Source organism: Leptinotarsa decemlineata, unplaced genomic scaffold (genome assembly GCF_025532065.1).
Source record: "Leptinotarsa decemlineata unplaced genomic scaffold, Ldec_3_MD MMD2_P_RNA_scaffold_8, whole genome shotgun sequence".
NCBI lineage: Eukaryota > Metazoa > Arthropoda > Insecta > Coleoptera > Chrysomelidae > Leptinotarsa > Leptinotarsa decemlineata.
In genome coordinates this window covers 1,174,291-1,201,646 of record NW_027412535.1, presented here as the reverse complement: position 1 = coordinate 1,201,646, position 27,356 = coordinate 1,174,291, and the positions used below count along the sequence as shown (strand labels likewise).

General features: G+C 36.9%; 1 protein-coding gene across 1 annotated transcript in view; it reads right to left on the bottom strand.

Annotated features, from left to right (window-relative positions):
• LOC111511015 (intermembrane lipid transfer protein Vps13) overlaps positions 1 to 27,356 on the bottom strand; it is a 1,108,316-nt gene that overhangs the window by 494,351 nt on the left and 586,609 nt on the right. The window contains 1 exon segment of the mRNA XM_074170346.1: positions 22,740 to 22,936. Coding sequence (XP_074026447.1) covers positions 22,740 to 22,936 — 197 coding nt within the window.

Sequence of the window (27,356 nt, the reverse complement as noted above, 5' to 3'; positions counted from 1 at the left end):
ACAAGCCAAACAAAATCAGGCTTGCGTTTGATGCAGCTGCCAAATCGAACAATACAAGTCTCAACGACGTGTTAATCTCTGAACCAGATCTACTGCAATCCTTAGTGTCGATTCTATGGAAATTTCGACAAGGACGATTTGGTTTTTACGGGGATGTAAAAGAAATGTTCCACCAAATCAACATACGAGAAGAAGACAGATGTGCGCAACGATTTCTTTGGAGAAATTTGGAATATAATCGACTTTCTGTTTATGACATGGTTGTCATGACATTCGGGGCAACATGTTCTCCTGTATGTACCCAATTCGTTAAAAATTTCAATGCCGAAAAATTCGCTTCAGATCCAGACGTAAAAACTGCTATCATGAAAAGTTTTACGTTGGTGATTATCTGGATTCCAAAGACACAAAAGAGGAAGCCCTACAAATGATGTTAGAAGTACACAGATTTCAAAAAATTTCTAGCTATGAGGTTATAAATTGGATGACGAATTCCCAATTAATTAGAACAAAGCTTGCCGATTAACTAGTTTTGGCTTCAACGAAGAAAATTGAGGAAACTCCTCTACATCGAATATTAGGCATGTGGTGAGACACTGACAATGATAATTTCTCATTTAAATTTGAAAAACCCCAGATTTTCAAAGGGACTCCTACGAAAAGAACTGTTCTAAGGTCTTTGATGTTTTTGATCCGCTAAGTTTGATTTCCCCCTTCACCGTGAGAGGAAAGATTCTAATGCAGGATATATGGCGATCTGGAATCGACTGGGATGATGTTTTGTCACAGGACCTACAAATTTCCTGGAAAAAATGGATCGAGAAATCGAGAAAGTCTCTGGAATACAAATTTCCAGTTGTTACAGCTACCTTATACCTTCAGGTATAGCTACCGAACTTCACACATTTTGTGACAGCAGTGAAAAGGCGTTTGCTGCAGCAGTATATCTTCGAGTTGTTGGAGTTGAAGAAACTGAAGTTTGCCTTATTTTGGCAAAAACTAGAGTCGCTCCGTTGAAACCTTTATCTATAGCCAGGTTGGAACTTCAGGCAGCATGGCAAGTCGGCTTTCTCAGCTGATAAAAAAGAACTGGTCCGATTCAAGATGCGTTTTGAACTGGATAAGCGGTGATGGAAAAAAATATAAATCATTTGTATCCCATCGAATAGGAGAAATACAAGAACGAACGGAAGTTAAAGATGAAGCAACAAGATGGATGATAGGAGAGAAAATAATTTCAGACTAATGGTTTTCTGGGCCTCACTTTCTCAGACAGTCCGAGGAACTTTGACCGGGCCAAAAAGACCACATGAAATATTTGTGTGAAGTGGATGTTGAATTGAAACAAAAAAAGTTTGAAACATGTCTGTTCATTACGAGCTATGAAAATTGTTTACCACTTGTAAAACGATTCTCCAAGTGTATAAGATTAATTCGTTCTACAGCTTGGTGTTTAAGATTTATTAACCAGAAAGTTTCCCCTCAGATATATGCTGCCTCAAGAATAGAAAACCTTTGAGTAGAAGTAGTAAGCTTGCCAGTTTATGTCCTGAACTAAAAAATGGAATTATGGTTATCTCTGGCCGAACAAATGTGTCGAAATGCTTGTCAAGAGATGTTAGTCAATCAGCTACATTGAGTTCAATGCACGATTTCACAAAATTGCTCATCCAGCATTATCATGGGAAATTTCTTCATAGAGAAATGGAACTGGTACTGAACGAACTCCGACAAAAATATTGGGTTATTCATAGTCGAGCAGCAGTTAGAACAACATTCTCCAGATGCCTCAGATGCATAATTGAAAGGAGTAAACCACTACCGCCCATGATGGGACAAATACCAGAAGAACGATTGAAAAGAGAAATAAGACCATTTGTCAATATAGGAATGGACTACTTTGGACTAATTCTCGTGAAAATTGGAGTAAAAAGAGAGAAAAGATGGGGAGTTCTGTTCACCTGCCTTGCTGTCAGAGCTATCCACCTTGAAATAGCCCATAGCCTCAACACCGACTCGACCATTCAAGCAATATCGAGAATGGCTGCAAAAAGAGAACAACCTCATGTTATTTTCTGCGATAATGGGACGAATCCAAGAGGTGCAGCAAAAGAAATGCATCAAGCCATCGAAGAAATGGACCATTCCAGTTCATTTGATTGTATGTTTGGAAGAGGAATCACTTTCAAGTTTATCCCTCCTTCTCCACTTCACATGGAGGGAGCTTGGGAGAGATTGATTGGAACAGTGAAAAGAACTATTGGCAAAGTTCTCCATGATCAAAGTCTTCGAAAGGAAACACTGCAAACTTTTTTTGCCGAAACGGAAAAGATCGTCAATTCTCGACCTTTAACGAGAGTATCGTCTGACCCTACCGATGCAGAGTCACTTACTCCAAACCACTTCTTGATTGGTTCTTCCAGTAGTGATGGTGACTTAGTATCATTGAATCCAAGTGCAGACAATCTGAGGAGAGAATGGAAAATATCTCGCATGTTATCAGATTCTTTCTGGAATCGCTGGACCTGAGAGTACTACCTACCTTATCAAGGCGAATTAAATGGACAAATGATAATAAACCAATAGCATTAAATGACATCGTCATATTGGTTGGATGATCAAGCCCCTAGATATAATTGGAAGTTGGGCAGAATAACTGGCATATATCCTGGACCTGACAAGATAATCCGGGTAGTTGATGTTAAAACGTCAACCTCGGAATTCAAGTGACCAGTAACGAAGATATGTGAATTGGAGCTAGAAAACAACCGAATACTCTAGCGGGGGGGAGGGAATGTGGATATTTACTCATTATTTATCATTTTGTATGTTTATTTTGTGTTCATTTGTTTTGTAAACAAGATTTGTCAGTTGAAGGTTGAAAAATGGTAGAAAACGTCAATGAAGTTCCTTTTCGACTAAAATTGGATTTATTGGCATGAGTTGATCAATTCTTTTGAAAGAATAACAGATAGAAAAAAGAAAACGAACTCTACGTAGTGAATTTGGACAATAATTCAGAAAGCTTATTTACAGAGAAAGAAGAAAATGCTGAACTGTAACACCGAAAATTGGGTCATTTAAGTATTAATAATATTAAAAGACTCTTGGATCTCTCTACAGGGATGAATATTAGTCAAGCAGACTGAGAAAAAATAGAAAAACCATGTAAAACATGTTTAGAAGCAGAACAAACACGACTTCCATTCAACAAAATCAGATCAAGAGCAGTGAGACCACTTGAAATAATCCATACGAATTTGTGTGGACCTGTTACTTGGGATAATAAAAGGTACATTTTAACCTTCCTAGATGACTTTACCCACTTCACTATGGTTTACTTATTGAAAAATAAGTGTGAAGTTTCAGATTATCTGAAACAATATGTACTTGAAGTAGAAGCTTACCATAATCTTCGAGTATCAAAAATAAGAAGTGATAATGAAGGTGAATACAGGGTGTTGATTAAGTATGTACTATAAATTTAACAGACGATTCTTTAGGTAATTTTAAGACGAAATGTTCATATAAACATGGGTCCGCAAATCCTTCGTTCTCAAGATACAGGGAGTTAAAATAAAAATAAAAAAAAGTTATTCGTAAATATCTTGAATATCCTTTACCGAATTTTGTTGTAATTTGGCAATGGTATTTATAACATTTAGAAGCTAATTTAGCCCGAACTTGATTCAATTTATCAAGTCCAGTGACGTCTCGAGCGGGATTTGAACGAATATTTTTGACTTAAAAATGTACGCCACTGACTTTTGTGCAATTTTTATTATTTCTTTGGATTAAGCAATTTGAAATACAACTTTTTTGTCTCGTGAATTTTTTTCGTATCTTGTTTGGTTTTTGAAAAAAAAAATCGACCTAATTGCATATCTCTGGACCTCACAAGGAATAATATGGGGAATTGAATGTTCCTTCTGGAAATTATTATTTTTACAATTTTTCATTACTAGTTATGTAACAATAACAACGAATATTAAATAACATTAACATCTAGACTAACGAATTGCACTAAATTAAGTGTTGAAAATGGCCTCCTTCGGCTTCAATACAACCATCTAGCCGCCGCATCATTGAATTTCGCACTCTTCCGAAAATACCTGGCGTATTCTTTATTATGTCACATGAATTAATGATTTTATTCCGTAAATCCTCTTTACTTTGAATAGCAGTTTTGTATACCAACGCTTTAAGTTGTCCCCAGAGAAAATAATTCAGGGATTCATTTTAGGCGAGCGAGGTGGCCATGGGTGTGGGCCTGCTCTCCCAATCCAGCGATTATGGTAATTTTCATCAAAAAATTGCCGTGCCACTACACTAAAGTGTGGTGGAGCACCATCGTGATTGTACCACATACGGAATCTTTCCATGACTGGAATTTCTTCTAAAAGTCCAGGTAAAACAATTTCTAAAAACCTTCGGTATTCTTCTCCATTAAATTATCTAAGAACAATTCGTTCAGGCCAGTCTCAACTCCCTACACAGTAGGTCAATGGACTGACACCTATCAGAAAACAACTACTCCCCTGGCTAATACCACAAAGGGCGTTGGATTATATCCGACAGGATTCTTCACAGAAGTTATTCCTGCATATGCTGTTGGCGATACAACTGCCGCAATAAATTTTCAAGTATTGGAACGAACTTGCAGACCGGTTTCGGGCTGTTTGGCCAATGGTTAGTGCAAGGTAGTGTATATCATCAACATAAAGTCGATGATTTCCGATAATTGAAAATCGAATTCCGTCAGAGTATCATTCTTCGAACTAAGATAAAGCATACAACAAACAACAGGTTTGTCGTCGCCCCATCTGCCTGTGAACGAGGTAACCAACTGCATGTGACGACAAACCTGTTGTTTGTTGTATGCTTCAGCTTAGTTCGAGAAATGATACTCTGACGGAATTCGATTTTCAATTATTGGAAATCATCGACTTTATGTTGATGATATACACTACCTTGCACTGACGAGTGGCCAAACAGCCCGAAACCGGTCTGCAAGTGTGTTCCAATAATTGAAAATCTATTGCGGCAGTTGTATCGCCAACAGCATATGCAGGAATAACTTCTGTGAAGAATCCTGCACTGACACCTGTCGGATATGATCCAACGCCCTTAGTGGTATTAGCCAGGGGAGTAGTTGTTTTCTGATAGGTGTCAGTCCATTAACCTACTGTGTAAGGAGTTGAGACTGGCCTGAACGAATTGTTCTTAATTAATTTGATTTATAGCCAGTCTTCAAGTATGCCCACTGACTATATGTGAAACTTTTCCATTAAGTCTAGGTGGAAGGAAGTGAGGCCCAATGAGATGGTCACCGACAATTCCAACCCGAATATTAAAAGAAAACTGTTCTTGAAAATTATTTTCTATCAAGGCGTGTGGATTGTTTTCGACCCAAATGTGATTGTTGTGGATTGTTGTGGTTAATAATTGAATTGCGAGAAAAACAAGCTTCATCTGTAAACAATATTCGACTTAGGACACCTGGATTTCTTCTTATTTTACCGCGTAACCAATTAGAAAAAGTTAGTCTTACAGGCAAATCTCTGGGCAATAGAGCTTGCACACGTTGCATGTGATAGAGATATAGCTGCTGGGCTCTTAAAATCTGCCACACTATTTTCCGAAATCTCATTTAGAACAGCTTCTTCAATTTGAACTGTTCTTACCGTTGCAGGCCTCCCAATGACAACCGTCGATCTTTTAAAGCTGCCTGTTTCAGAAAGACGTGTATGGAGACGTACAAAAGTTCTTCTATTAGGCACTACACGCTAAGGATATCTTTCATGGTAAATGCGTCTTGCAGCATTCGAGTTTTCGTGACAGAAATGCATATTTGCCATTTCACTGTTAGTAAATTGAACTATGTTTTACAAAAATGGTTCGAAAAATAACCACTAAACACACTTTCCATAAGAATTATAAATTGAAAGCTTATGAAGTTGACAACAACTGTCAAGTTGTTTATTAAATGCTGTAATCGTTTTCCAAGGCAACCCTTGATATTTATTCATTATATTTTTAGAAGAGTGCGAAATTCAATGATGTGGCGGCTAGATGGTTCTATTGAAGCCGAAGGAGGCCATTTTCAACACTTAATTTACTGCAATTCGTTAGTGTAGATGTTAATGTTATTCAATATTTGTTGTTATTGTTACATAATTAGTAATTGTAAAAATAATAATTTCCAAAAGAAACATTTAATTCCCCATATTATTTTTTGTGAGGTCCAGGTATATCCGACTTTTTTTTCTTAAAAACTAAGCAAGATATGCGAAAAAAATACAAGAGACAAAAAAGTTGTATTTTAAATTGCTTAATCCAAAAAAATAATAAAAATTGCACAAAAGTCAGTGGCGTACATTTTTAAGTCAAAAATATTCGTTCAAATCCCGCTCGATACGCCACTGACTCAATAAATTGAATCACGTTCGGGCTAAATTAGCTCCTTAATACCATTGCCAAATTACAACAAAATTAGGTAAAGGATATTTAAGATATTTACGAATAACTTTTTTTTTTTATTTCAACACCCTGTATCTTGAGAGCGAAGAATTTGCGGACCCATGTTTATATGAACATTTCGTCTTAAAATTACCTAGAGAATCTTCTGTTATGGTACATCTTTTTTAATTATTGATTTATTCAAAATTTTTACAATTAAAAAAAGTAATCAGATTTCACCAATAATTGTTTGATCAGATAAATTAATATCTGATCAATATTTTATTTACTATGAGTTTATAGTATAAAAATTAATGTATAAAAAACAAAGAAATGTGTGGTGCGAAACTTAGACGAGACTCGTACTGTTTACGGTATCTGGTAAGACGGTATGTCTTGCAACAAGATGTTTCTACGGAACTTGCAAACGATGAACTGTATTTTGATGATGTACTGTATTTTGTGATACGCGGTAAGACGGTATGTCTTGTTACTAGTACTTTCGGATGCAGACTGAATTCAATTTTCACTTGGTTCTATCCCCTAAAATATTCTTTTTGAGAGAGGGTAATTTATAAGAACAGGCTGGAATTATTGTCAAGTCACGTATTTCCCAAACATCTTCGAAAAGTGTCGAAATTAAGCAAATAGAGAAATTAGTAAAGCTTCTAGATAATAGCTGCCATAATTTCAAATAGATGGGAAAACAGAAATAAGTCATGTTATCTTTAGAAATCTCGGTATTTGAACCCAACTAATATAGTCATGAAGAAATAAATAAACGGTCTTAAGGAAGTTAACAATAGGAGTAAAGATAAGCCTTTTATTGAGGGTTGAATTGCAGATATACCCATCGTAAATAAATACCAATAACGTGAAAGTTTCTCATTTGAAAATAACGAAAAATTAACACTAAAGTCTTTGAGATTACCATTCGACCCGAGTTTCAAAAATGTTAAATCAAAAAAAATTATTAAATTTATGTAAAAAAACACTGATACGTTTGAACATACTTCCCCTGTTGAGAGGCTACGATCAATAACTTAATGTCTCTAATTTTTTGTTTCACAATCGAGAGTTGCCATAGGTAATATCGCGATGCGTTTGACATTCCTTACGAATGTGGATTTAGCGGTTTTCACTAACACAGTACGCACAACACCATCTGCGCCAGGATAACACTCGATGATTCTGCCCATTATCCATTGAGCTGGTGGTACATTATCTTCACATAATAGAACAACAATTTTGGGCCTGGGTTTGTTCCACTCATTCAAGTATCCATTACTCCACCGGGTCCAAAAGTGTTGTTTAACTTTTTGGAGATGTTTCCAATGAGATAATTGGTTGTTCGGTTTTTTCGAATAGTCATAGCTCGGAAAGTTGGTCAAAGAGTCACCTACTGAAAAATGGCCAGGAGAAAGAGCGATAGGATCGTTAGGATCAGAGGGAATAGCGGTCAATGGTCGAGAATTTAATATACATTCTATCTCGATAATTAAGGTATTGAATTGCTCATATGTGAACAACCTGTCATGTCTTGCGACCTTGTATAAATATTTTTTAAAACTTTTCACAGCAGCTTCCCATAGTCCACCGACGTGCGGAGCCTGTGGGGGCTGAAATGCAATTGTATTCCTTCATCACTCAGAAAACCTTGATTTGGTGTTGTGCCTCGAGTTCATTTATATTTTCTATGAACTCCTTTAATATGTTATTGGCCCCAATAAAATTTGTGCCGTTAACGCTGTAGATATCTTGACATAAACCACGACGAGGGATGAATCTCCGTAAGGCTGACAAAAAACCATCTGAGGTGAGGTCGGTGACTAGTTCTAAGTGTATGGTCTTGACGGTAAGACATACAAATACAGCGACATACGCCTTTATTGACGTTCGGTTGTGAAATTTCTTTTCCTTCAATAGAAATGGTCCGCAATAATCAACACCAACTTGATTAAACAGCTTCGCAATATTTATACGAGCATGTGAAAGTTCGCCCATGATATAATTAGTAGCTGGAGGATTGGCTCGGAAACACTTGCAGCATTGCCTTATGATTTTGTATACCTGGCTACGCTTGTCAATGATCCAATATTTATGACGTACGGTATACAGAGTTTGCTGAACGTCAGAATGCAAGTGTTTCTTACGAAAATATATAATAAATAGATTGGTTACATGATTGTTTTTTGGTAAAATGATAGGGTGTTCAGCGTCATAAGGCAAATTGGAAAAGTTCTGACGCCCCCCGACTCTCATTACGCCTTCTTTGTCCAAGAAAGGATTCAGTTTGAGCAAGTTTGATCCAACAATCCGCCGTGGATCTTCGGATTTTAGGTTTTTAATGTCTTCAGGGAAGGATTGTAGTTGTATGCATTTGATTACGCGACTTTCTACCAGACGTAATTCATTCACCGTTAAATACTTGGGTAGAAATGTTCGCCTCGTGAAACGAAAACAATACGCTTATGCACGTGTCTTTCTTTCAAAGGTAGAAAATCTTAACAATGTGGTGAATGGTTTTCCAACCGTCATAGCTAAACATAACAGTTTCCGTCGCTCAGGTAATTCAAAAAATCCCCTTTCTTCAGGCAAATGACTTGGCCACATGGCTATGGGTTCAGACAACCAAACAGGTCCATTTACCCATAATGTTGAGGTTGGGAAGTCTATGGGTGATACTCCTCTCGATATAGGATTCGCGGAATTGTCGTGTGTCGATACACGCCGCCAATAATTTATCGGGAAATTGGTTTGTATTTCGGCTACTCTGTGGGCGACAGAGGTTTTCAACTGTTGCGGGCAAGTTTGTATCCAATGTAATACAATGGTAGAGTCAGTCCAAAGGAAAGTTTCCATCTCTTCCTGGAGAGCATTCTTTACGGTCTTCATTAAGGTAGTCAATAGCTGAGCTCCACAAAGTTCTAATCTCATATTGTTACGGCTTTGATAGGCGCGACATGGGATTTGGTACATGATAATTGTGCTCTGACATTATGCTTTTCGTCAATGGTACGTAGATAACTACAGGCTCCATACGCCTTCTCAATTACATCGGCAAATCTATGTAATTGCATTTCTTTCACAACTGCGTGGTGAGGCAAATAATAAGCCTCCGACAGGTGTTGACGTTTTGTCACTAAAGACATGTATTCCTGTTTCAACTAATCTTCTAGTACTTCATCATACGATTTTTTGAATTCTAGGTTTTGTCTCAACTTACGTTCCGTATTTTCAAATCTCTTGAGAGTCGTATGGTAAGATCTTCCTAACTTGGGTGTATGGGGATTGAAAGGTAGAGCAACAAACATAACGTCCACTTACGTCTCGTCTTATGTGGTTACGGAAATGCTGTTCGCATCTTTCTTTTTCTTGAGTGAATCTTTTTATTTGCGGGCATTCTTCTATTTCGCAGAATTTTCGAAGTTTAAATTGTGCGGCTGTAGTCGTAATATGGCATTTTGCGGTTGCAGGTATACTGAACAGAGCAACTTCTCTTATTATCCACCCAAGTGTTGTCTTCTGTAAATATAGCTCCTGTTGAATATTAATGGAGGTTTTTCCCAACACCAAATCGACCATCTTCAAAGAGGAAGATTTAATCTTCCGATCACTTGGTGATCGAAACACGTGTCGAGGTGTTGAAAATAACGATTTGATGTTGGGAAAAAACTCCAGTAATATTCATTACTACACCAAAGGTTCCAAACAGTGCATCATATAGCTCCTGTTGACCAGAGGTTGTTAACTTGATTTGTCCTACGGATAATAGAGAAAGTGTCGTACCCGCTCCTAATAATATGTCCACCGGTGCGGGTTGATGGAAATCTGGATCTGCTAGTTTGATATTAGCAGGTAGCTTGATCAGTTCACGTTGAATCGGTTGATCTGGTATGATATGTGAAATGTCTGGTACAATAAAAAACGTTAAAGTCTTCTTATAGGCATTGATACGTGATTTAATGGTAGTCGTAGTCAATTCGGTACAGTAGGTAGTCATCGAGTTCAATGCACCCACAGGTATATGACATTTTGTCTTTTCAATCTCAAAATGTAAGCAAGACGTTGAGTGATAAAATTCGTAGTAGAGCATGTATCGAACAACCCTCTGCATTGCATAGGTCTCTCATCTTTGTCCATAATGTCGAGTACTGCGGTAACCATTATGTCATCAGACATAGCATTAACTACGAGAGCTACTTGTCTTTGTTCCGTCGATGAATTTGGTTGGGTCCGATTGCTCTGTTCAGAGGTACTTTTTTGAGATTGATGTTGTCCGGGTCCTGTTCGGTGTGTACATGTAATAAAGTGTGCTGGCGTTTATTCCAGTTTTTACATGATGTTTAGAACTTACATGTCACAACTCCGTAATTTTCACCAAAACAATTGTAACATAAGCGTGCTTCGGATACAATCTTACGACGATCATCCGGTGACAATTCACGAAATTTGCTACAAGTATATAATATATGAGGCATATTGCAAGCTGGACACCTCATAGCTCTGTCCTGGTGTCCCGCTTGACCTTGGGTACCTGCTTGTGTTCTCATGTTTCTACCTTCTATTTTCATTGGTTTATTGTTGTAAAGTCATTAAGCGAGGGCTCTGCACAATTGGCTCTCTTTCCCAAAAAACTCAGCAACGACTCAAATGACGGAAATTTATCATCCTGTAGTGTTAATTCCCACTCCATGCGGTATTTTGACTCACTTTCGATAGAATTAGGTCAACTAGTAAGTTGAGTGGTATGTCCACAGGTGCCTTCAAATTCTCTAATGCCCTGGTGTGATGGTGAAAGGTATCTACGAGTTCATTGATAGCAATCGGTATATCCTTTTGCAGTCGCGGAAACTCTCTCAAAATAGACATGTGACGACGTGCCATACGACGCTTGTTCTCAAATTTTTCCTTTAGTATTGATATTGCGACGTCGAAATTGCCTTCAATGATTTCTAATGACTCAATGGCTCTTGCTGCCTTTCCGGTTAATGATGATTTCAAATAGTTCAATAATGTGAAAGTTTCCAATTTGAAAATAACAAGAAATGAACAATAACGTCTTTGAGATTACCATTCGACCCAAGGGTCAAAAATGTTGAATCAAAAAATTATTAAAATTATGTAAAAAACACTGATACGTTTGAACAGTACATGCTTAACTAACACCCTGTATATTCACTCAGACCTCAGAAATTGGTACAAATGTAAGGGAATTATCATGGACACCACAATAGAAACACCAAATATAACAATTATGGATAAGGCGAGAGCATTATTCTTTATCATATTTGCTGTTTATCTGTTGAATAGATGTCCAACTGAAATGATAAATGTAACATCAGCTGAAAAATGCAGAAATAAAGTACCAAATTTGTCAGATCTGCACTTATTTGGGTGTAAAGCACATGCAAAGGTCCATGGTTATTTGAAGAAACTAGACGCAAGGATATTCCCCAACAGGATACCGTTTGTGGGACAATTGATAAGATATAATAATTATACATAGAGATGTTATTTTTGAAGACAAGATTGATACCAACTTACTCGATAAAAAAATGTATCAAAAATAAATATAGAATGGGTAGATGATAATAATTATAATAATAATTATTCACCCTGCCAATTTACATGAATTATATAAGAATTATGTATGAATAAACAAGAAATCACAGAAGCTCTAAACGTGCTTTTTAGTGATGAAATAATACTAAAAAAGGAAATATATATATATATATATATATATATATATATATATATATATATGTTAACTCGAAGATTCTCACGGATAAAGTATGATGAGCTGTTTTCTCGGGTTTCGCTCCGTGTTCTGTGTATTTTCTCCCCATAAGGATTATTTTCACAACGTTTCGGCAAAGTCTCATTTGCCATCTTCTGGTGATGTCTGGTGATGTCTAGTTGAAAAAACCAGACATCATATATATTTCCTTTTTTAGTATTATTTTATCACTAAAAAGCACGTTTAGAGCTTCTGTGATTTCTTGTTTATTCATACATTCATACGTTGTCTTTTTTGTCTTTTGTCATTTATTATATATATATATATATATATATATATATATATATATATATATATATATATATATATATATATATATATATATATATATATGACAAAAGACAAAAAAGACAAAGACAATATCGATGAAATTACAATGGAGAAATATAAACTTATACCTTTTGCCTATAATTTAATGTTGTATTAGATTACATATTAGAGAGTAATGAATGAGAGGAGAGATGAAAGAGTATAAAAAGTATTCATCATTCGAGTCAACCAACAATGACTTCACGAAATTTGAGTTCGTTGACGAACTCACTCATTCACTCATTTATGTTGGTTTTTGGTGGTAATACATATTTATTTTCAGGAAAAAGAGTTGGTAGACATCAAATACATGAGATTCCGTATAGAGAGCATCAGATGGAGAAGTAGGTCCTTTTTTTAAAATAATTTTTAAAAACAGTCTTTGGAGGACCTCTATAGGATATAGATGAGTTTTTAGGGCACCATCCCATACTAATAAGCCGTATAGAAGAGGGCATAATACAGTGTTTCTACTTGTTTTAGAGGTAGTGAGGATGCCAGGACTTTAAACTTGTGGAGAATGACTCTCAGCTTTTGGCATAGAGATTGAATATGAATATTCCACTTGAGATGCGTATCTATGTGTAATCCCAAATATTTTGAAGATGTTGCTGATTTGATAACGAACTGTTCTGTTGGAATATTAACTTGAATTTTATCGAAGTTAGGGGAAGTTGTCCTATTGCAACAAAATGGTAGGAAGTGTGTCTTATCAACATTAGTTGTGAGTAATTTATGATTGAGCCATATCCAGATAATATGAAAGTCCGATGCAACTATGTCCCTAAGTTCATCTCACGAATCACCTTTGTAAAAAATGGCTGTATCATCAGCGAAATCTAGTATATCTCCCCTAGACTTAAGCAAAAATATTCCGTTCGCGTAAATATTAAAGAGAAGTGGTCCCAAAATTGTTCCCTGAGGTACTCCATACTGAATAGTGCTGGGATTGCTGCAGTTGTCGTCTATCTTCACGAATTGGTGTCTACGTTGGAGATAGGATTTGAATAATTTCAAAGTTCTACTTCTGACTCATAGCTTGTAGGGTTTCAAGCAGTAATTGATGACTCACCGTATCGAAGGCCTTGGAAAGGTCCACGAAAACACATAAGCATGGTTTACTTTCCTCCATGGACTCAGATACCTTTTGAATTAATTTCAATATAGCATCTTCAGTTGATTTTTGTTTTCTGAATCCGAACTGTTTTTCAGAGAGTAGATTATATTCTGCAATGTATGAACTGAGGCGCTTTTCAAGAATCTTCTCGAAAACCTTCGTCAAGTGAGTTATTGAAGTTATTGGTCGGTAGTTTGACACATTATTTTTGTCCTTTTTTTGAAAACTTGTGGCCAAATTCCAACTCTCATGCATTCATTGATTATATAGGTGAGTGGTTCAATGATATATTCAGAAATACATTTCAAGGTTTCAGCTCATATGCCATCTACCCCAGGAGACTTGTTTGGTTTGAGCTCATTAATTACACTTTTCATTTCAGATGCATCCGTCGGTGCTAGGAAGAACGAGTTCAAAGTATACGTTCTTTGGGCAACATAGTGTGGATCGTGTCTTATTTTATTTGCTAATGTCAAACCACTTGTTATGAAAAATGCATTGAATTCGTTGGTTATAGCTGTTTTATTGGTTAACAAGTTTCCACTAGAATCGATGACAGAGTCAATTTTTTCCCGCTTTATTCTGGTAAGACTGATTTCGTTGACTATTTTCCAAAATTGTTTAGAGTCTGATTTATTTTGTCTAAGTTTGTTTTTGTAATTGATATAACGTTGTTTCAAGATGACGTCATTGGGACTATTTGTCAACGATTTATATAAGTCATTTTTTGTATCCACAGATTTCAATAGACCTTCAGTCATCCATGGCGCTATTTTTGTATTTTTTCTATTAATCTTCACATGATTTGTACAGTCATCTATTATTTTTGATAAGTATGCAATAAAGTTGTGTGCTGCAAGTATTTTCGATTTAATGAATATATGGTCGAGGCATGTAGCAGCAGTTCCTTGAATTCTTGTTGGACTGTTGATTGTTGAATTATATCCATACACATTCATTTTGTTCAGATATTCATTGACATAATCAGAGTTATTTAATATGTCGATATTAATATCGCCAAGAAAAACATAATAATAGTCGTTGTTCTGATCGTGCTCGCGCAGATATTGTTGTAAGTGTTCGTTAAATTCATAGGGATTCAGAGAAGGTGAGCGATAGAACGCAGTGATAACAATGTTAATGTTTGAAGGTAGTTGACAATGTTTCATGGTGTATTTCATCAGTTCGGACTTCCATTGTCGAATATAATATAAATTGATTTGAAATCCCTGAAAAAAATAAAAAGATTAACCGAAAATAACAATTTTATCAAAACAAAAAACTGAAATTACAAGGAAACAACATACCAGCTACAACCAGAAAATAAAAATTGAAATATTATTAAAAGCTGAAAAATTAACAAATATTATCAACAAAAATATGAAAAATTAAAATAAAAATTAAAAGATTCCAAAACAAGTTACGTCACGACGTTTCGATTATTAGTATCTACATTCGTCTTCGGGTGATAACTGGACTTATTCCTCCGAGATCTGACTATTTATAGGTCATTCGGGTGCTTTCACCTTGCACCTATACCCTATTTCCTCTTTCCGTTTCATTGGTTTTAGCGGGAGATGACCGTTTGGCGGCAGTTGGTCGTTTTTCGCTATAAGAGGTTTCCATATGTTTCGTATCTCTACGCTAGCTTGACTAAATGCGTTGTTGGACAACATATACGCGGCTTCCTTGAATTTTCTCCTAAACCAGTGTTCCTCTTTGTGGATGATTCAGCTTGATCCCATTTGATATCATATTGATGAGTCCAAACATGCTCTGCTATTCCGGATTTGCTGGTTTTTCCTTGCTGTGTGTGTTTCTTTTAGCAATGCGAACTTTCAATGGCCTCTTAGTTTCACCGATGTATGACTCTCCGCACTCGCAGGGTATCCGGTAAATGCAATTCTTGGAATCGCAGTCCGCGTTTGGTGGCCTGCGATTCCAAGAATTGCATTTACCGGATACCCTGACTGCGATTCCAATAATTGCATTTACCGGATACCCGTCACTCCTTCCCCAGAGACAACGTGGCCAAGGTAACGGACTTCTTGGGACTAAGTTTCAATCCAGAACTCTTCAGACGCATGTGATCGTCGAACGATATTCCGACCACGATTATATCGTCGAGATACACTAGACACGTCTTCCATGAGAGCCCTTTGAGAACCGTCTCCATCAATCTCTCGAAGGTCGCTGGAGCATTACAAAGCCCGAATGGCATAACCGTGAACTGCCACAATCCTGAGCCGATGGTGAAAGCTGTCTTTTCTCGATCTTCTGGGGCCAATTCAACTTGCCAATATTCACTCTTCAAATCCAAGATCGAGAAAACTCAGGAGCCGGTTAGCGTGACTAGGGTGGAAGAGGGTAGCTGTCTTTCTTTGTCAGGTGATTTAGTTGGCGATAATCCACGCAGAACCTTGTCGAGCCGTCCTTCTTCTTCACTAACACGACTGGGGAAGACCAGGGGCTGTCAGAAGGTTCGATGACTCCTTCTTTTCCCATATCGCTGACTATCTTGTCTGCCTTTTCTCTTTTGGCAAGAGGGAGTCTTCTAGCTGATTGCCGGATTGGTCGGGCATTCCCAGTGTCGATTCTATGCTGAACCACATTCGTCCTGCCGCCTTTTCCTTCTCCAATATCGAAGATTTCCTGGTACTTCTTGACTAACTCCCTCAGTTTTGAGCGGAGTGGTATGTCCTTGGAGGAAATGTCAATCAACTTCTCCAACTCTTCAATCAAGTTGTTGGCTTGGCTAACAGAACTGCATACACTCCGTATCACAGAGGAAATGGACGAACAGTGCCCCAGCATGGTTCCTTTCTTCAAGGTCATGGGAAAGTAGGTGACATTCATGACCCCCGACACAACTTTATCAACACGCAACAGGGTCTTTCCAAGTGCGATTCCTCGTCCAATTTTCTCATCGTGTATCTTGGGCTCGAACATTACCACCTTGCCGCTGCTCGCACTTCCGTCCAAGCTAGTCTCCAGGATGGTTTCAACCCTTTCAGGTACGCACACGTCTTCAGCCAACAGGACCCTTATCGTCTCTTCGCTTCTTCCATGAAGCACCAGCTCTTCTCCGCCGACACGTAGGACGCCGTCTTGGAAATTCAGCCCGAACCCTTTGGAATTCATTATGTCCATTCCAATGATTGCATCGTCTTCGATGTCCGCCACCAATGCACGATGTTTCAATTTAGTGCTGCCCAACACCAATTCAATTGGTAGTTCTCCAAGTACAGTGGCTAGCTCCCCTGTTGCGGTGCGTAGCTTCCAGCTTAACGGTTCAATTCTTGCCGGTGTTTTGGCAAAGGTTGGCACAAGAATGGTTCTCGTCACACCTGTACTCAGCAGCATGGTGCAAGGCTCGTTGTTGATGAGGCCGTCTACGAAAACCTTTGTCTTGTCGTCCAATTTTCCCACAGTTCCAGCATCTTATTTGTTTCCTCTCAGGCAACAGTTTTTTCATTACTTTTCTAATGGAGGCCTCAATATCTGCAGGCATTTGTTCATCTTCCCCGATAGCTCGAACTTTGCTCTGGCTCTTGCAGGATTGTTTTGCAGCATCAAACTCTAGAGCGCTTGCCAGTGCATCAACGAGATGTTTAGGATGAGCTATCGTCAAGGCCTGCCTCGTTTCTTGGTCGCGAAGTCCATCCAAGAATGCCTGAACTGCTAACCGCTCCATTACATTTTCGGGTATAGCAGACCAATCGAGCTATGTCGGCTTCAAACTCCTGTAGGGATTCTCCTGATTTCTGGCAGCGGTTCTTCAGCTGTGAATGGTAAACGTGCTCTAGGTGGGCCTGTCCATACCGCAGCTCAAGATGCTTTATGAGTTGGTCATAGTCTTCCTGTTCTTGGGCCGTGAGGGTTTGCAGAATATTCGTTGCTTCTCCACGCAACGCCAATGTTAATGCTACCGCCTTTTCTCCTGCATTCCATCCATTCGCTCTGGCCGCAGCTTCAAATTGTCGGCGATAATTTGCCCAAAGAGTTTTTCCGTCGAACTGGGGCGGCTTCATGGAGAGCTTTCCTGGTTCAGAGCTGAGTTTGACATCTTTCAGTTCCGGAATTGAGTTTTCAGTAACCGTTTCTGTGGGGTGAGCAGAATTAAGGATTTGGTTTTGCAACTTGCTAATTGTTTCCTTTATCTCGCTGATTTCTGCCTCAAATTCGCCTTTGATTTCATCGCCTAATTTTTCTTTCATTCTCTTGATTTCTGCCCCGATTTCATCTTTGATCTTTCCTTTGATTTCCTTTCTGATTTTGTCTATCTCTGTCTCGATAGTTCCCATCATTTCCTCGAGCAGACTCGTCACACAACAAAGTTCTTTCTTCAAGCCTTCGGCATTTTCTAGAAGTTCTTCCTTCAAGCTATTAGAATTCTCTAGCAATTTACCTTCAATGAACTCATCTTTTAGACTCACCGAACTTTGTTGAAATTCATCTAGTTTGCTCATTATTGAACTCAAATCACCCCCAGAAACTTCGAATAAGTATGTTTCGGGATCTTCTCCTGATTCAATCAAGGTATCCCATAGTCTCTTCTGGAGTACTGATTTCTTTCCGGAAGAATCTAGCTCTCTCTCCTCCAATTCTTGCTTCAATTCGGCGACTTTCAAGTCCACTAGGCGCACTTTTCTTGAACACATTTTATCTCTTACTGTCTATTTTACTCAAAACTGCATGCATTCCCGATGAGTCATGCGTTTGCTCGCTGAGATATCGGTCAGGGCCGGCTTCAGATTCATTACAATATTCAAATATGAATAACCAGTCTATCTGCGCGAAGGTGCGAAAGTTTTTAATCAATTTCACTGTAATACAAAGATTGTCCACCAAGCGTTCACAAATTTATTTTAAAAATCAACCTCTAATCACCAATTGTAACGAATTAAAGAATTAACTGTCTTAAACAAATTTATTTTCAAAAATATTTCACTATCACAACTAATTTATGTACAACACTTATCAACTAACGCTTAATTTATCTTCACAGATTTCTTTCTTTAAACGCACGATTCACTTTCTAAATACAGACTGCCTGGCCGACTAGAAGTGGCGCCTTTTTATATCGTCAACGAACGCTCCGTATCTCTCTAGGGATTTCGGCGCTGGCCTAGATTATTTGCGGAGGCTTATCGAGTGCATTCCCGATGAGTCATACGTTTGCTCGCTGAGATATCGGTCAGTGCCGGCTTCAGATTCATTATAATATTCAAATATTCTCACATAATATTCTATGATCCTTTATAGAACATCCTAGGAATATTCTCAGAATATTGATAAATATGAATGTGCACATAGAACGTACCTAGAATGTTCTGAGAATATTCAAATATTCTCGCGTAATATTCTATGGCACGTTATAGAAAATACCAGGAATATTCCCAGAATATTCAAAACAGTCCATTCCGAATGTTCATAGAATATGCCTATAATTTTCGTTTCATATTGTGAGAACATTCTGGGAATATTCAAATATTCTCGGCGTATATTCTATGGATATTCTATGAATGATATTGTGCTATATGGAATAGCTTTGCTAACCAAGTGAGCATCATCCGGTGATGATAACTGTGTGCTATGTTTCAGTTATCATTATCTCCTGATGATGCCAATTTGGTTACTGAAACCCGCGTCTAAAAATAATGTTATTTGTTCTGACATGGGAAAACTGTTTTCTCTAGTTTTATTTCACGCCAGAGGTTCCAATTCTACCTAACAAAATATTTTGGTGCGAATACAATATCTATCGGAATATAAGACTTCTGAGAATTTTTTCACCAGACTATCAATTTTTGTTATAGGTGAAGGAAGACACAAATATTCTTATCTGGTGTTTTGGACAATGAAAACCATTTTCATCGAATTTTTATTGCATGCACACCAAACAACAATTACATATCCAGTGAATGATTTCAGTATTTGTTGTTTGACATGAACATTAATATCAAATAGGTATTGATTTTTCTTTGAGCCAATGATTTTCCTTTCACCGACCTTAAATATTTCATATACGACAGTGGGTACTTCCATATATTATTCAGGTTTCATCAGAAAGCTTTTCACTTTTGATTGAAACTACAGGCTTCTTCAGGCGGGTCTATACTAACTTATTGAATACGAATATCTTATGGGGTTTCATAAAGTATCGGCCGATTCCGTCATATGAATCATCACGCTTGAATGAATATGACATCTACGTCACTGGGTATAAGAACGGCATCAGTTTTCAAATTTATATTCATGTGCACAAGACTATTTGAAGAAGATACACAATCTTGACAGTACCCAGTACCCAGTAAAATTCTAGTTTGATGTTTTTAGTACTTCTAACCTCTTATACAGTGTCATCCCCAAAGAATGTACCATATCGGAAACTTATTTATTAAGGGTTTTTCGACTAAATGTTATTCTTAATAAAAGTTTTTGCATCCCCTGAAACTGAACATGCATCAACAAAATACAGTAAAACACACATAATATACGAGGAGTATTCAAATATTTGATTTTGAGACAGAAGTAAATACTCTTATTTAGAAAAATCCCGGGAAAAGTTATTTCAAAAAGTCGTTCAACATTAAAAAATACATCTAGATTTGAAGTCATGGCCAAATAAGTGAAGTAATTTTTTTTTACCCATTTTTTTAAATGGGGACTACAAAAGAAATTTGCTAAAACGATAAATAGACAGCATTTTGACGGTTTATTTTGAAAGCCTATAATATTACAACTTTAGTGTTGACCACGGTCAATTTTTTTGAAAAGTAAAATAATTTTCAAAATTTTTGTTAACATCGAAAATTACTCAAAATTATACAGTACTGCAACAAAAACTTGATATTCAATAATATCAAATCACAAAACATCAAAATAGAATAGGTATTTCAGAACAAACTCGTTGATTTTCTGTAGATTTTCTTGTCCAAAATAATTCTCCAAAATAATCTCCAAAAAATCAATGAGTTTGTTCCAAAATATCTATTTTATTTTGATGTTTTGTGATTTGATATTATTGAATATTGAGTTCTTGTTTCAATACCTACTGTATAATTTCGAGTAATTTTTGGTGTTAACAAAAAATAAAAATAACTGCACCAAAAACTTATTTTACTCTTCAAAAAAATTGACCGTGGTTAACACCATAGTTGTGTAATTTGTAATATTGCAGGCTTCCAAAATAAAACGTCGTATACAGGATGCTGTCTATTTATCGTTTTAGCAAATTTTTCTTTTCGTAGTCCCCATTTAAAAAAAATGGTTGAAAAAATAAAATTTCACTCAGATGGTCATGACTTTGAATCTAGATGTATTGTTCAATGCCAAACAACTTTTTTGAATAAAGTTTTCCGAAATTTTTCAAAATAAGAGTACTTTACTCTTGTCTCAAAATCAAATATTTGAAGGCTCCTCGTATATTACGTGTGTTTTACTGTATTTTGTTAACGCATATTTAGTTTTAAGGGATGCACAAACTTTTATCAAGAATAACTTTTTGTCTAAAACCCTTAATAAAGAAGTTTCCTAGTCGGTGCATACTTTGGGGATGACCCTGTAGATGACGTAGAACCATTTTATCTTGCATAAAAATAATTTAACCTGGTAGTAACTGATTATAATTATAAATACAGGGAAAGACTTATACTTTTCTGTTATCTAAGAAATGATGAATTTTACTAGTTCGGACTTCCATTGTCTAATATATAAAATGATTTGAAATCCCTGAAACAACTGAAAGAAAAGAATTAAAAATGAATAGCTGAAAATAACAATTATATTGAGCAACAATAAACTTAAATGAAACGATAATGAAATAAATTACAAGTAAAAATAGAACTCCAAAGTCTTTTCTACCATCGTTTTGGAATAGCCATTCCGTTGAAGATCTTTTTTAATAATGTCTAGTTCCTTCTCGAGACTTTCCTTCGTATTACAGATCCCGAAAGCACGATCTAATAGAGTCTTGATGATTCCTCTTTAAGTCGATTGATGGTGGTTAGATTCGTGGTTCAGATACTTTCCCGTGTGAGTGGGTTTTCGGTTTTCGCTAAAAGACAGCAGGAGCCTTGCAAGGAAGAGATGCCGTGACAACCAGTGCTTGCTCTTCCCTACATCAGGATTATCAGAGAGGATAAGAAGAATTGGTTCCAAGTACAACATCAAAATCAAAACCTGCTTCAGATCCGATAACACTATCCGTAGCAGCCTCACGAAAACCAGGCCACCAAACGCGGACTGCGATTCCAAGAATTGCATTTACCGGATACCCTGTGAGTGCGGAAAATCCTATATTGGTGAAACAAGAGGCCATTGAATGTTCGCATTGCCGAGCACAAGAAACACACACAGCGAGGGGAAACCAACGAATCAGGAATAGTAAGTAGACCATGTTTGGACTCATCTACACAACATCGAGTGGTCCCATGCTGAGATCATACACAGAGAGGAACATTGGTTTAGGAGAAAATTCAAGGAAGCCGCATACATGCTGTCCAACAACGTATTCAGCCAAGCTAGCGTAAAGATACGCAACATATGGAAACTTTTCATCAAGCGAAAAATGGCCAACTCCCGCCAAACGGTCATCTCCCACTGAACCAGTGAAGCGAAAAAATGGAAAGCGGGGATAAGTGAAAGTACTCGAACGACCCATAAATAGTCATCTCTCGGAGGAATCAGTCCAGTCATCACCCAAAGACGATTATAGGTACTAACAATCGAAACGTCGTGAACTAACGTGGCTTGGAATCTCTTGACTTTTTATTTTTATTTTCATTTTTATTTCTTTATTTTTTGTTTCAATCGTTCTATTTTTACTTGTATTTTATTTCACTATTATTTTATTTCAGGTTATTTTTGCTTAATATAATTGTTATTTTCAGCTATTCATTTTTATTTCTTCTTTTTTAGTTGTTTCAAGGATTTCAAATCATTTTATATACTAAAAAATGGAAGTCCGAACTAGTAAAATTTATCATGAAACATTGCTAATCACCTTCAAACAAACATCTAAGAAATGAGTTGATAAATAAATATACTTACCTGAGATGTCCAGTTACGAACACATCCTCTGAAACCCATTTCAAGCATGAGAATGGGCAAAGTTTTATTTCCTACACCAGCTTCAATAGTTACTATGACTGACGGAAACGAAATTATACAAACTTCTTGTAGTGGAATATTATTTCTGAAGGATCTATCAGAATTGGACATGACTTGTAGAACATCGCCTCCATATTCTGAAAATGTTATAAAGACTTAATATTCATCACCAGTATGAATTAAATATTTAATACATGGAAGTTGACAAAAAGTATATTTTAGAAAAAATAAGTTTCAGCAGTTTAGATTCTTCTAGCTTCGAGTAGAAAGAAGTTCAAGTTTAAAAGCAAAAGTGATAATATCAACTCCCGATGACACTAACTTAGCTAATCGCGTTCGAGAAAAAGTGTTCAAGTTTTGGTGTGGGAAGTGTTTTTTCAGGCAAACTAACCAGCTATCTTTATTATCATGATTTTAAATATTTTCCCAATCATCAAGGATGAATAAAGGAATCATATTTTAATCGTGGGTACATTCCGAAGTCGATACGAATCTTTTCTCAAAATAACTACTGGGAACATAATTCTGCGTTGAATCAATACCTGTAAAGTCACTGTTCAGTCTACTTGTTTATCTATTGATAATTTAGGTTGGTAAAATAAAACACACTATCTCAGTACTACACCGTTCGGTTGTCGGCTACCAACTATCCGCCGGCTTATTTTTATTTTATTTGTTTATTTAACTTTGAAATCTCTCTCATTATTTTCACTTCTTCATACCGGATATAGTAATCAACCATAACGAATAAAAATTCTCCCAACGGAAGCGGACCTAGAAAGTCTGTAGCCACTGATACCCACGGTTGTGTCGGCAACTCGCGACGTTTCATGGGGCTTGGTGGATTTGGGCCAGAAACCAGTGTACACCCCCTTACAGGCTTTCACCATTTTTTCAGCATCATAATCTATTTTTGCCCACCATACTTTAGTTCGTAATCGATGTTTCATCGCAACTATTCCTGGATGACCTTCATGGGCTGCTTTTAAAATTTCTGATCTCAGTTGATTTGTTATGACTATTTTATCACCTCGTAGTAAAATTCCTTCATAAAAACAAAGTTCTGTTTGAAAAACTTTGAAGTTATTCACTGAAGGATCCCAGTTATCTCTGAAAATTCCTTCTCTTACCTTAGTTATTTCCTCATCTGATTTAGAATATACTTTAATGGCACTCATGGAAACAGCATTTGGTTTGGCATAATTGATGATTTGATAAACAAAGTTTTCATCGAACAGTTTTGAATCGGGTTTTGGTAATCGAGACAAGGAATCGGCTATGTTGAATTTGCCGGGACGATAAATTACTTTGTAATTATAGCATTGTAGTCTCAGCACCCATCTTTCTATTCGGGCACAAGGCCTGGATTTCGGTCCGAATATAGTTTCTAACGGTTTGTGGTCCGTAACCAATTCAAAGACGTCTTTATCATAAAGAAACATGTGAAAATGTTCCACTGCCCAAACCAATGCTAAAGCTTCCTTTTCGGTTTGACAGTACCTTCTTTCGCAATCAGTTAAACTTGTATTTCCAGAAGTGATGACTTGAGGTCCGCATTCATTGAATTGGCCTAGGAAACTCTGTATTTCTTCGATACTCTTAGGAGTGCGAAATTTTTGTATAACTCCGAGGTAACTAGGTGACGGTTGAATACCAATTGGTGATAGCCTATGCCCCAAAAATTCAACGCTTGAGAGTTTGAACATGCATTTGTTTTCATTTAATGAGATATTGTAGGTTTTTAATGTTTTTAAAACTCTGCTGAGCCTATCATCACGCTCTTCCATACTGGATCCGAAAACTAAAATATCATCTATGAAATTAGTAACACCCTCACATATAGAAAGAAGTCGTTCTAATAACTTTTGAAAAATTTCAGGGGCGCAGGATATACCAAACATAAGTCGTTTATATCTCAGTAATCCTTTATTACTAATGAAAGTAGTAATGTAACGGGAAGACGATGATATTTCGACCTGATGAAAGGCGTTTTTAATATCTAACCTTGAAAATATCCTTGCATTCCCAAATTTAGGCAATAATTGGTCAATGGTGGGAAGAGGATGATTTTCACGTATTAACAGTACACTATCTCAGTACTACACCGTTCGGTTGTCGGCTATCAGCTCTCCGCCGGTCGGTTTTTATTTTATTTGTTTATTCATCGTTATACAACAAAACTCGCTATCAATGTAGACGCTACAATACCTAAACAGGAAGTTCGGTCCTGACTACGACAGCTAGTACGTTCTTGTCCGAGTATTTCTGATTTGATAGTAACCTATATGTGTGTGATATAATCATAGAAGCCAACTGCCTAATAATTTAGTGAGTACAAAATCATCTTCAAAACTCTATAAATAGCGGAAATCAGCTATACAAAACAAGGCTTTGAATCCTTATTTCCAAAAAACCTTGTCGATCATTCTTCTTTTTCAAGACAGAGCCGGCATCAGGGCAGATGCTTTTATTTTGGGAACAAGATGATCGATGATACGATGGGTGTTTTGTCCACCCACGAACTTCCACCTAACAACTCCCTCCAACTAGCATGAATTCCAATGTTCATTCATACTCATCGGAAGTAAGTAAACCATCACCTATTAATTTCCCTACGAAGGACCAAGCTATCGTCTTCAATGCCATTGATAATATCAAACTACAAGAATACCTTCTTCAGTTAGGACCTATCGTTCATCCAAAAAATATCATCTTCTCATCTAGAATTTACAACAATAAAATTTGCATTTACCTGTCTAGCAAAAACATAGTCGATAGATTTATCAAGGAACACGAATGTATCAACATAAGCGGAGAGATTATTAGAGCCCGTAGAATAATATCTCCTTCAGACCGATTGGTCCTACAATTCCACATGATATTCTCATTGCTGAACTTAAGAAAATAGGTTTGACTCTAATATTACCGGTAACACTTTTAAGGATCGGAGCAACGGACCCAGAACATGGTCACATTTTTAGCTTCAGGCGACAAGTGTATATTACACCACCAGAACATTCTGAAATCCCAGAATCAATCGAAATTTTTCACGATGATATTTTTTATCGTGTTTTTCTTTCCCGTGATAGCCAGATTTGCTTCAAATGTAAACTTTCCGGTCATATTGCCTCCAAATGTCCTACCCAGATTCCCACTGTATCGCTCAATATCCCCGCCACACAAAATTCCACATATAGTGATCTCAATTCATCCAACAACCCAAAGCAAACAGATTTTACTGAACAAATTCAAGTTACTGAAGGCACAGTTGAACCCACCCACAAACTGGGAAACGTGGCGTTGAAGGAATTCTAACACCTACGTCAGAAGACCAAAAGTTCATTACTCCCAAAATAACTGTCAAGAAACCTAAAAACGACAAAACAAATTATTTAATCAAACCAGAAATGATGCAGTCCATAAAAGAATATATGGAACAACAAGAAAAAACTTTTACCATCGACTCAGAACAACTAAAAGATTTATTCGAAAATGCACACGGATCAAAAGATGTGTTGAGCATTGCCACGGATTATACGGACCACCCTCAAGCATTGGTTGACATGTTACTGGAAATACATCCACATATCGAAGATAGAAACTTAAAAGGTCAATGCACTAAACTGAGAAAAAACTACAAAAACAGATAGAATCGGATAGATATGAGCCACAGAGTGACTCATCAGATCAACTTTACTGATATCGCTGTCAAACCTTTTTTTTCGATAACTTTCAATAAACTACTACAATGGAACTTGAATGGTTATTATATTCATTTGAGTATGCTTGAAATATTATTATCAGAATATTCACCAGACGTTCTCTGTTTACAAGAAACGCATTTTCGTAATAATAATACCCACAACTTGGAAAATTACAAAGGATTTTTTCAGAATCGTAATACAGATGGAAGAGCGAGTGGCGGAACGGCTATTTACATTCAATCAAACAAAACACTCAACAAAATCGATCTAAAAACAAATTTGAAAGCAACAGCAGTTATTATTCTAGCACCAGAAAAATTTTCTATATGCAACATTTACCTACCACCGAACATTGTTATAGAAGAGCAAGATCTGAAAACTCTGTTAGACCAAATCCCGTCACCACGAGTTATCGTTGGAGACTTCAATGCACACAATATTGCCTGGGGATCAGATTATATGAACATTAGGGGACGCAAACTGGAGAATATTTTCAATAATGACGACCTTGTTGTTCTCAACGATGGTTCTAAAACCAGGTTTGACACGTCTACTGGAAATTCATCGGTACTCGATCTAGCAATGTGTGATCTCAACACATTGACACGCATAGAATGGGGAATACTAGATAATTTATTTGGTAGCGACCACTATCCCATAATTATATCACACAACTCAAGACAAACTCCCTCAAGAGTTGATGAAGTACTATCCAGAAAATGGAACATTAAAAATGCAAAATGGGATCAGTATTCAAGCTCAATTGAAAACAACATCGACAGAGTTGAGATCTCGGATGAAACAGACATAACCATTAAAAACTTCAATGACCTCATAATAGATGCTGCGAATA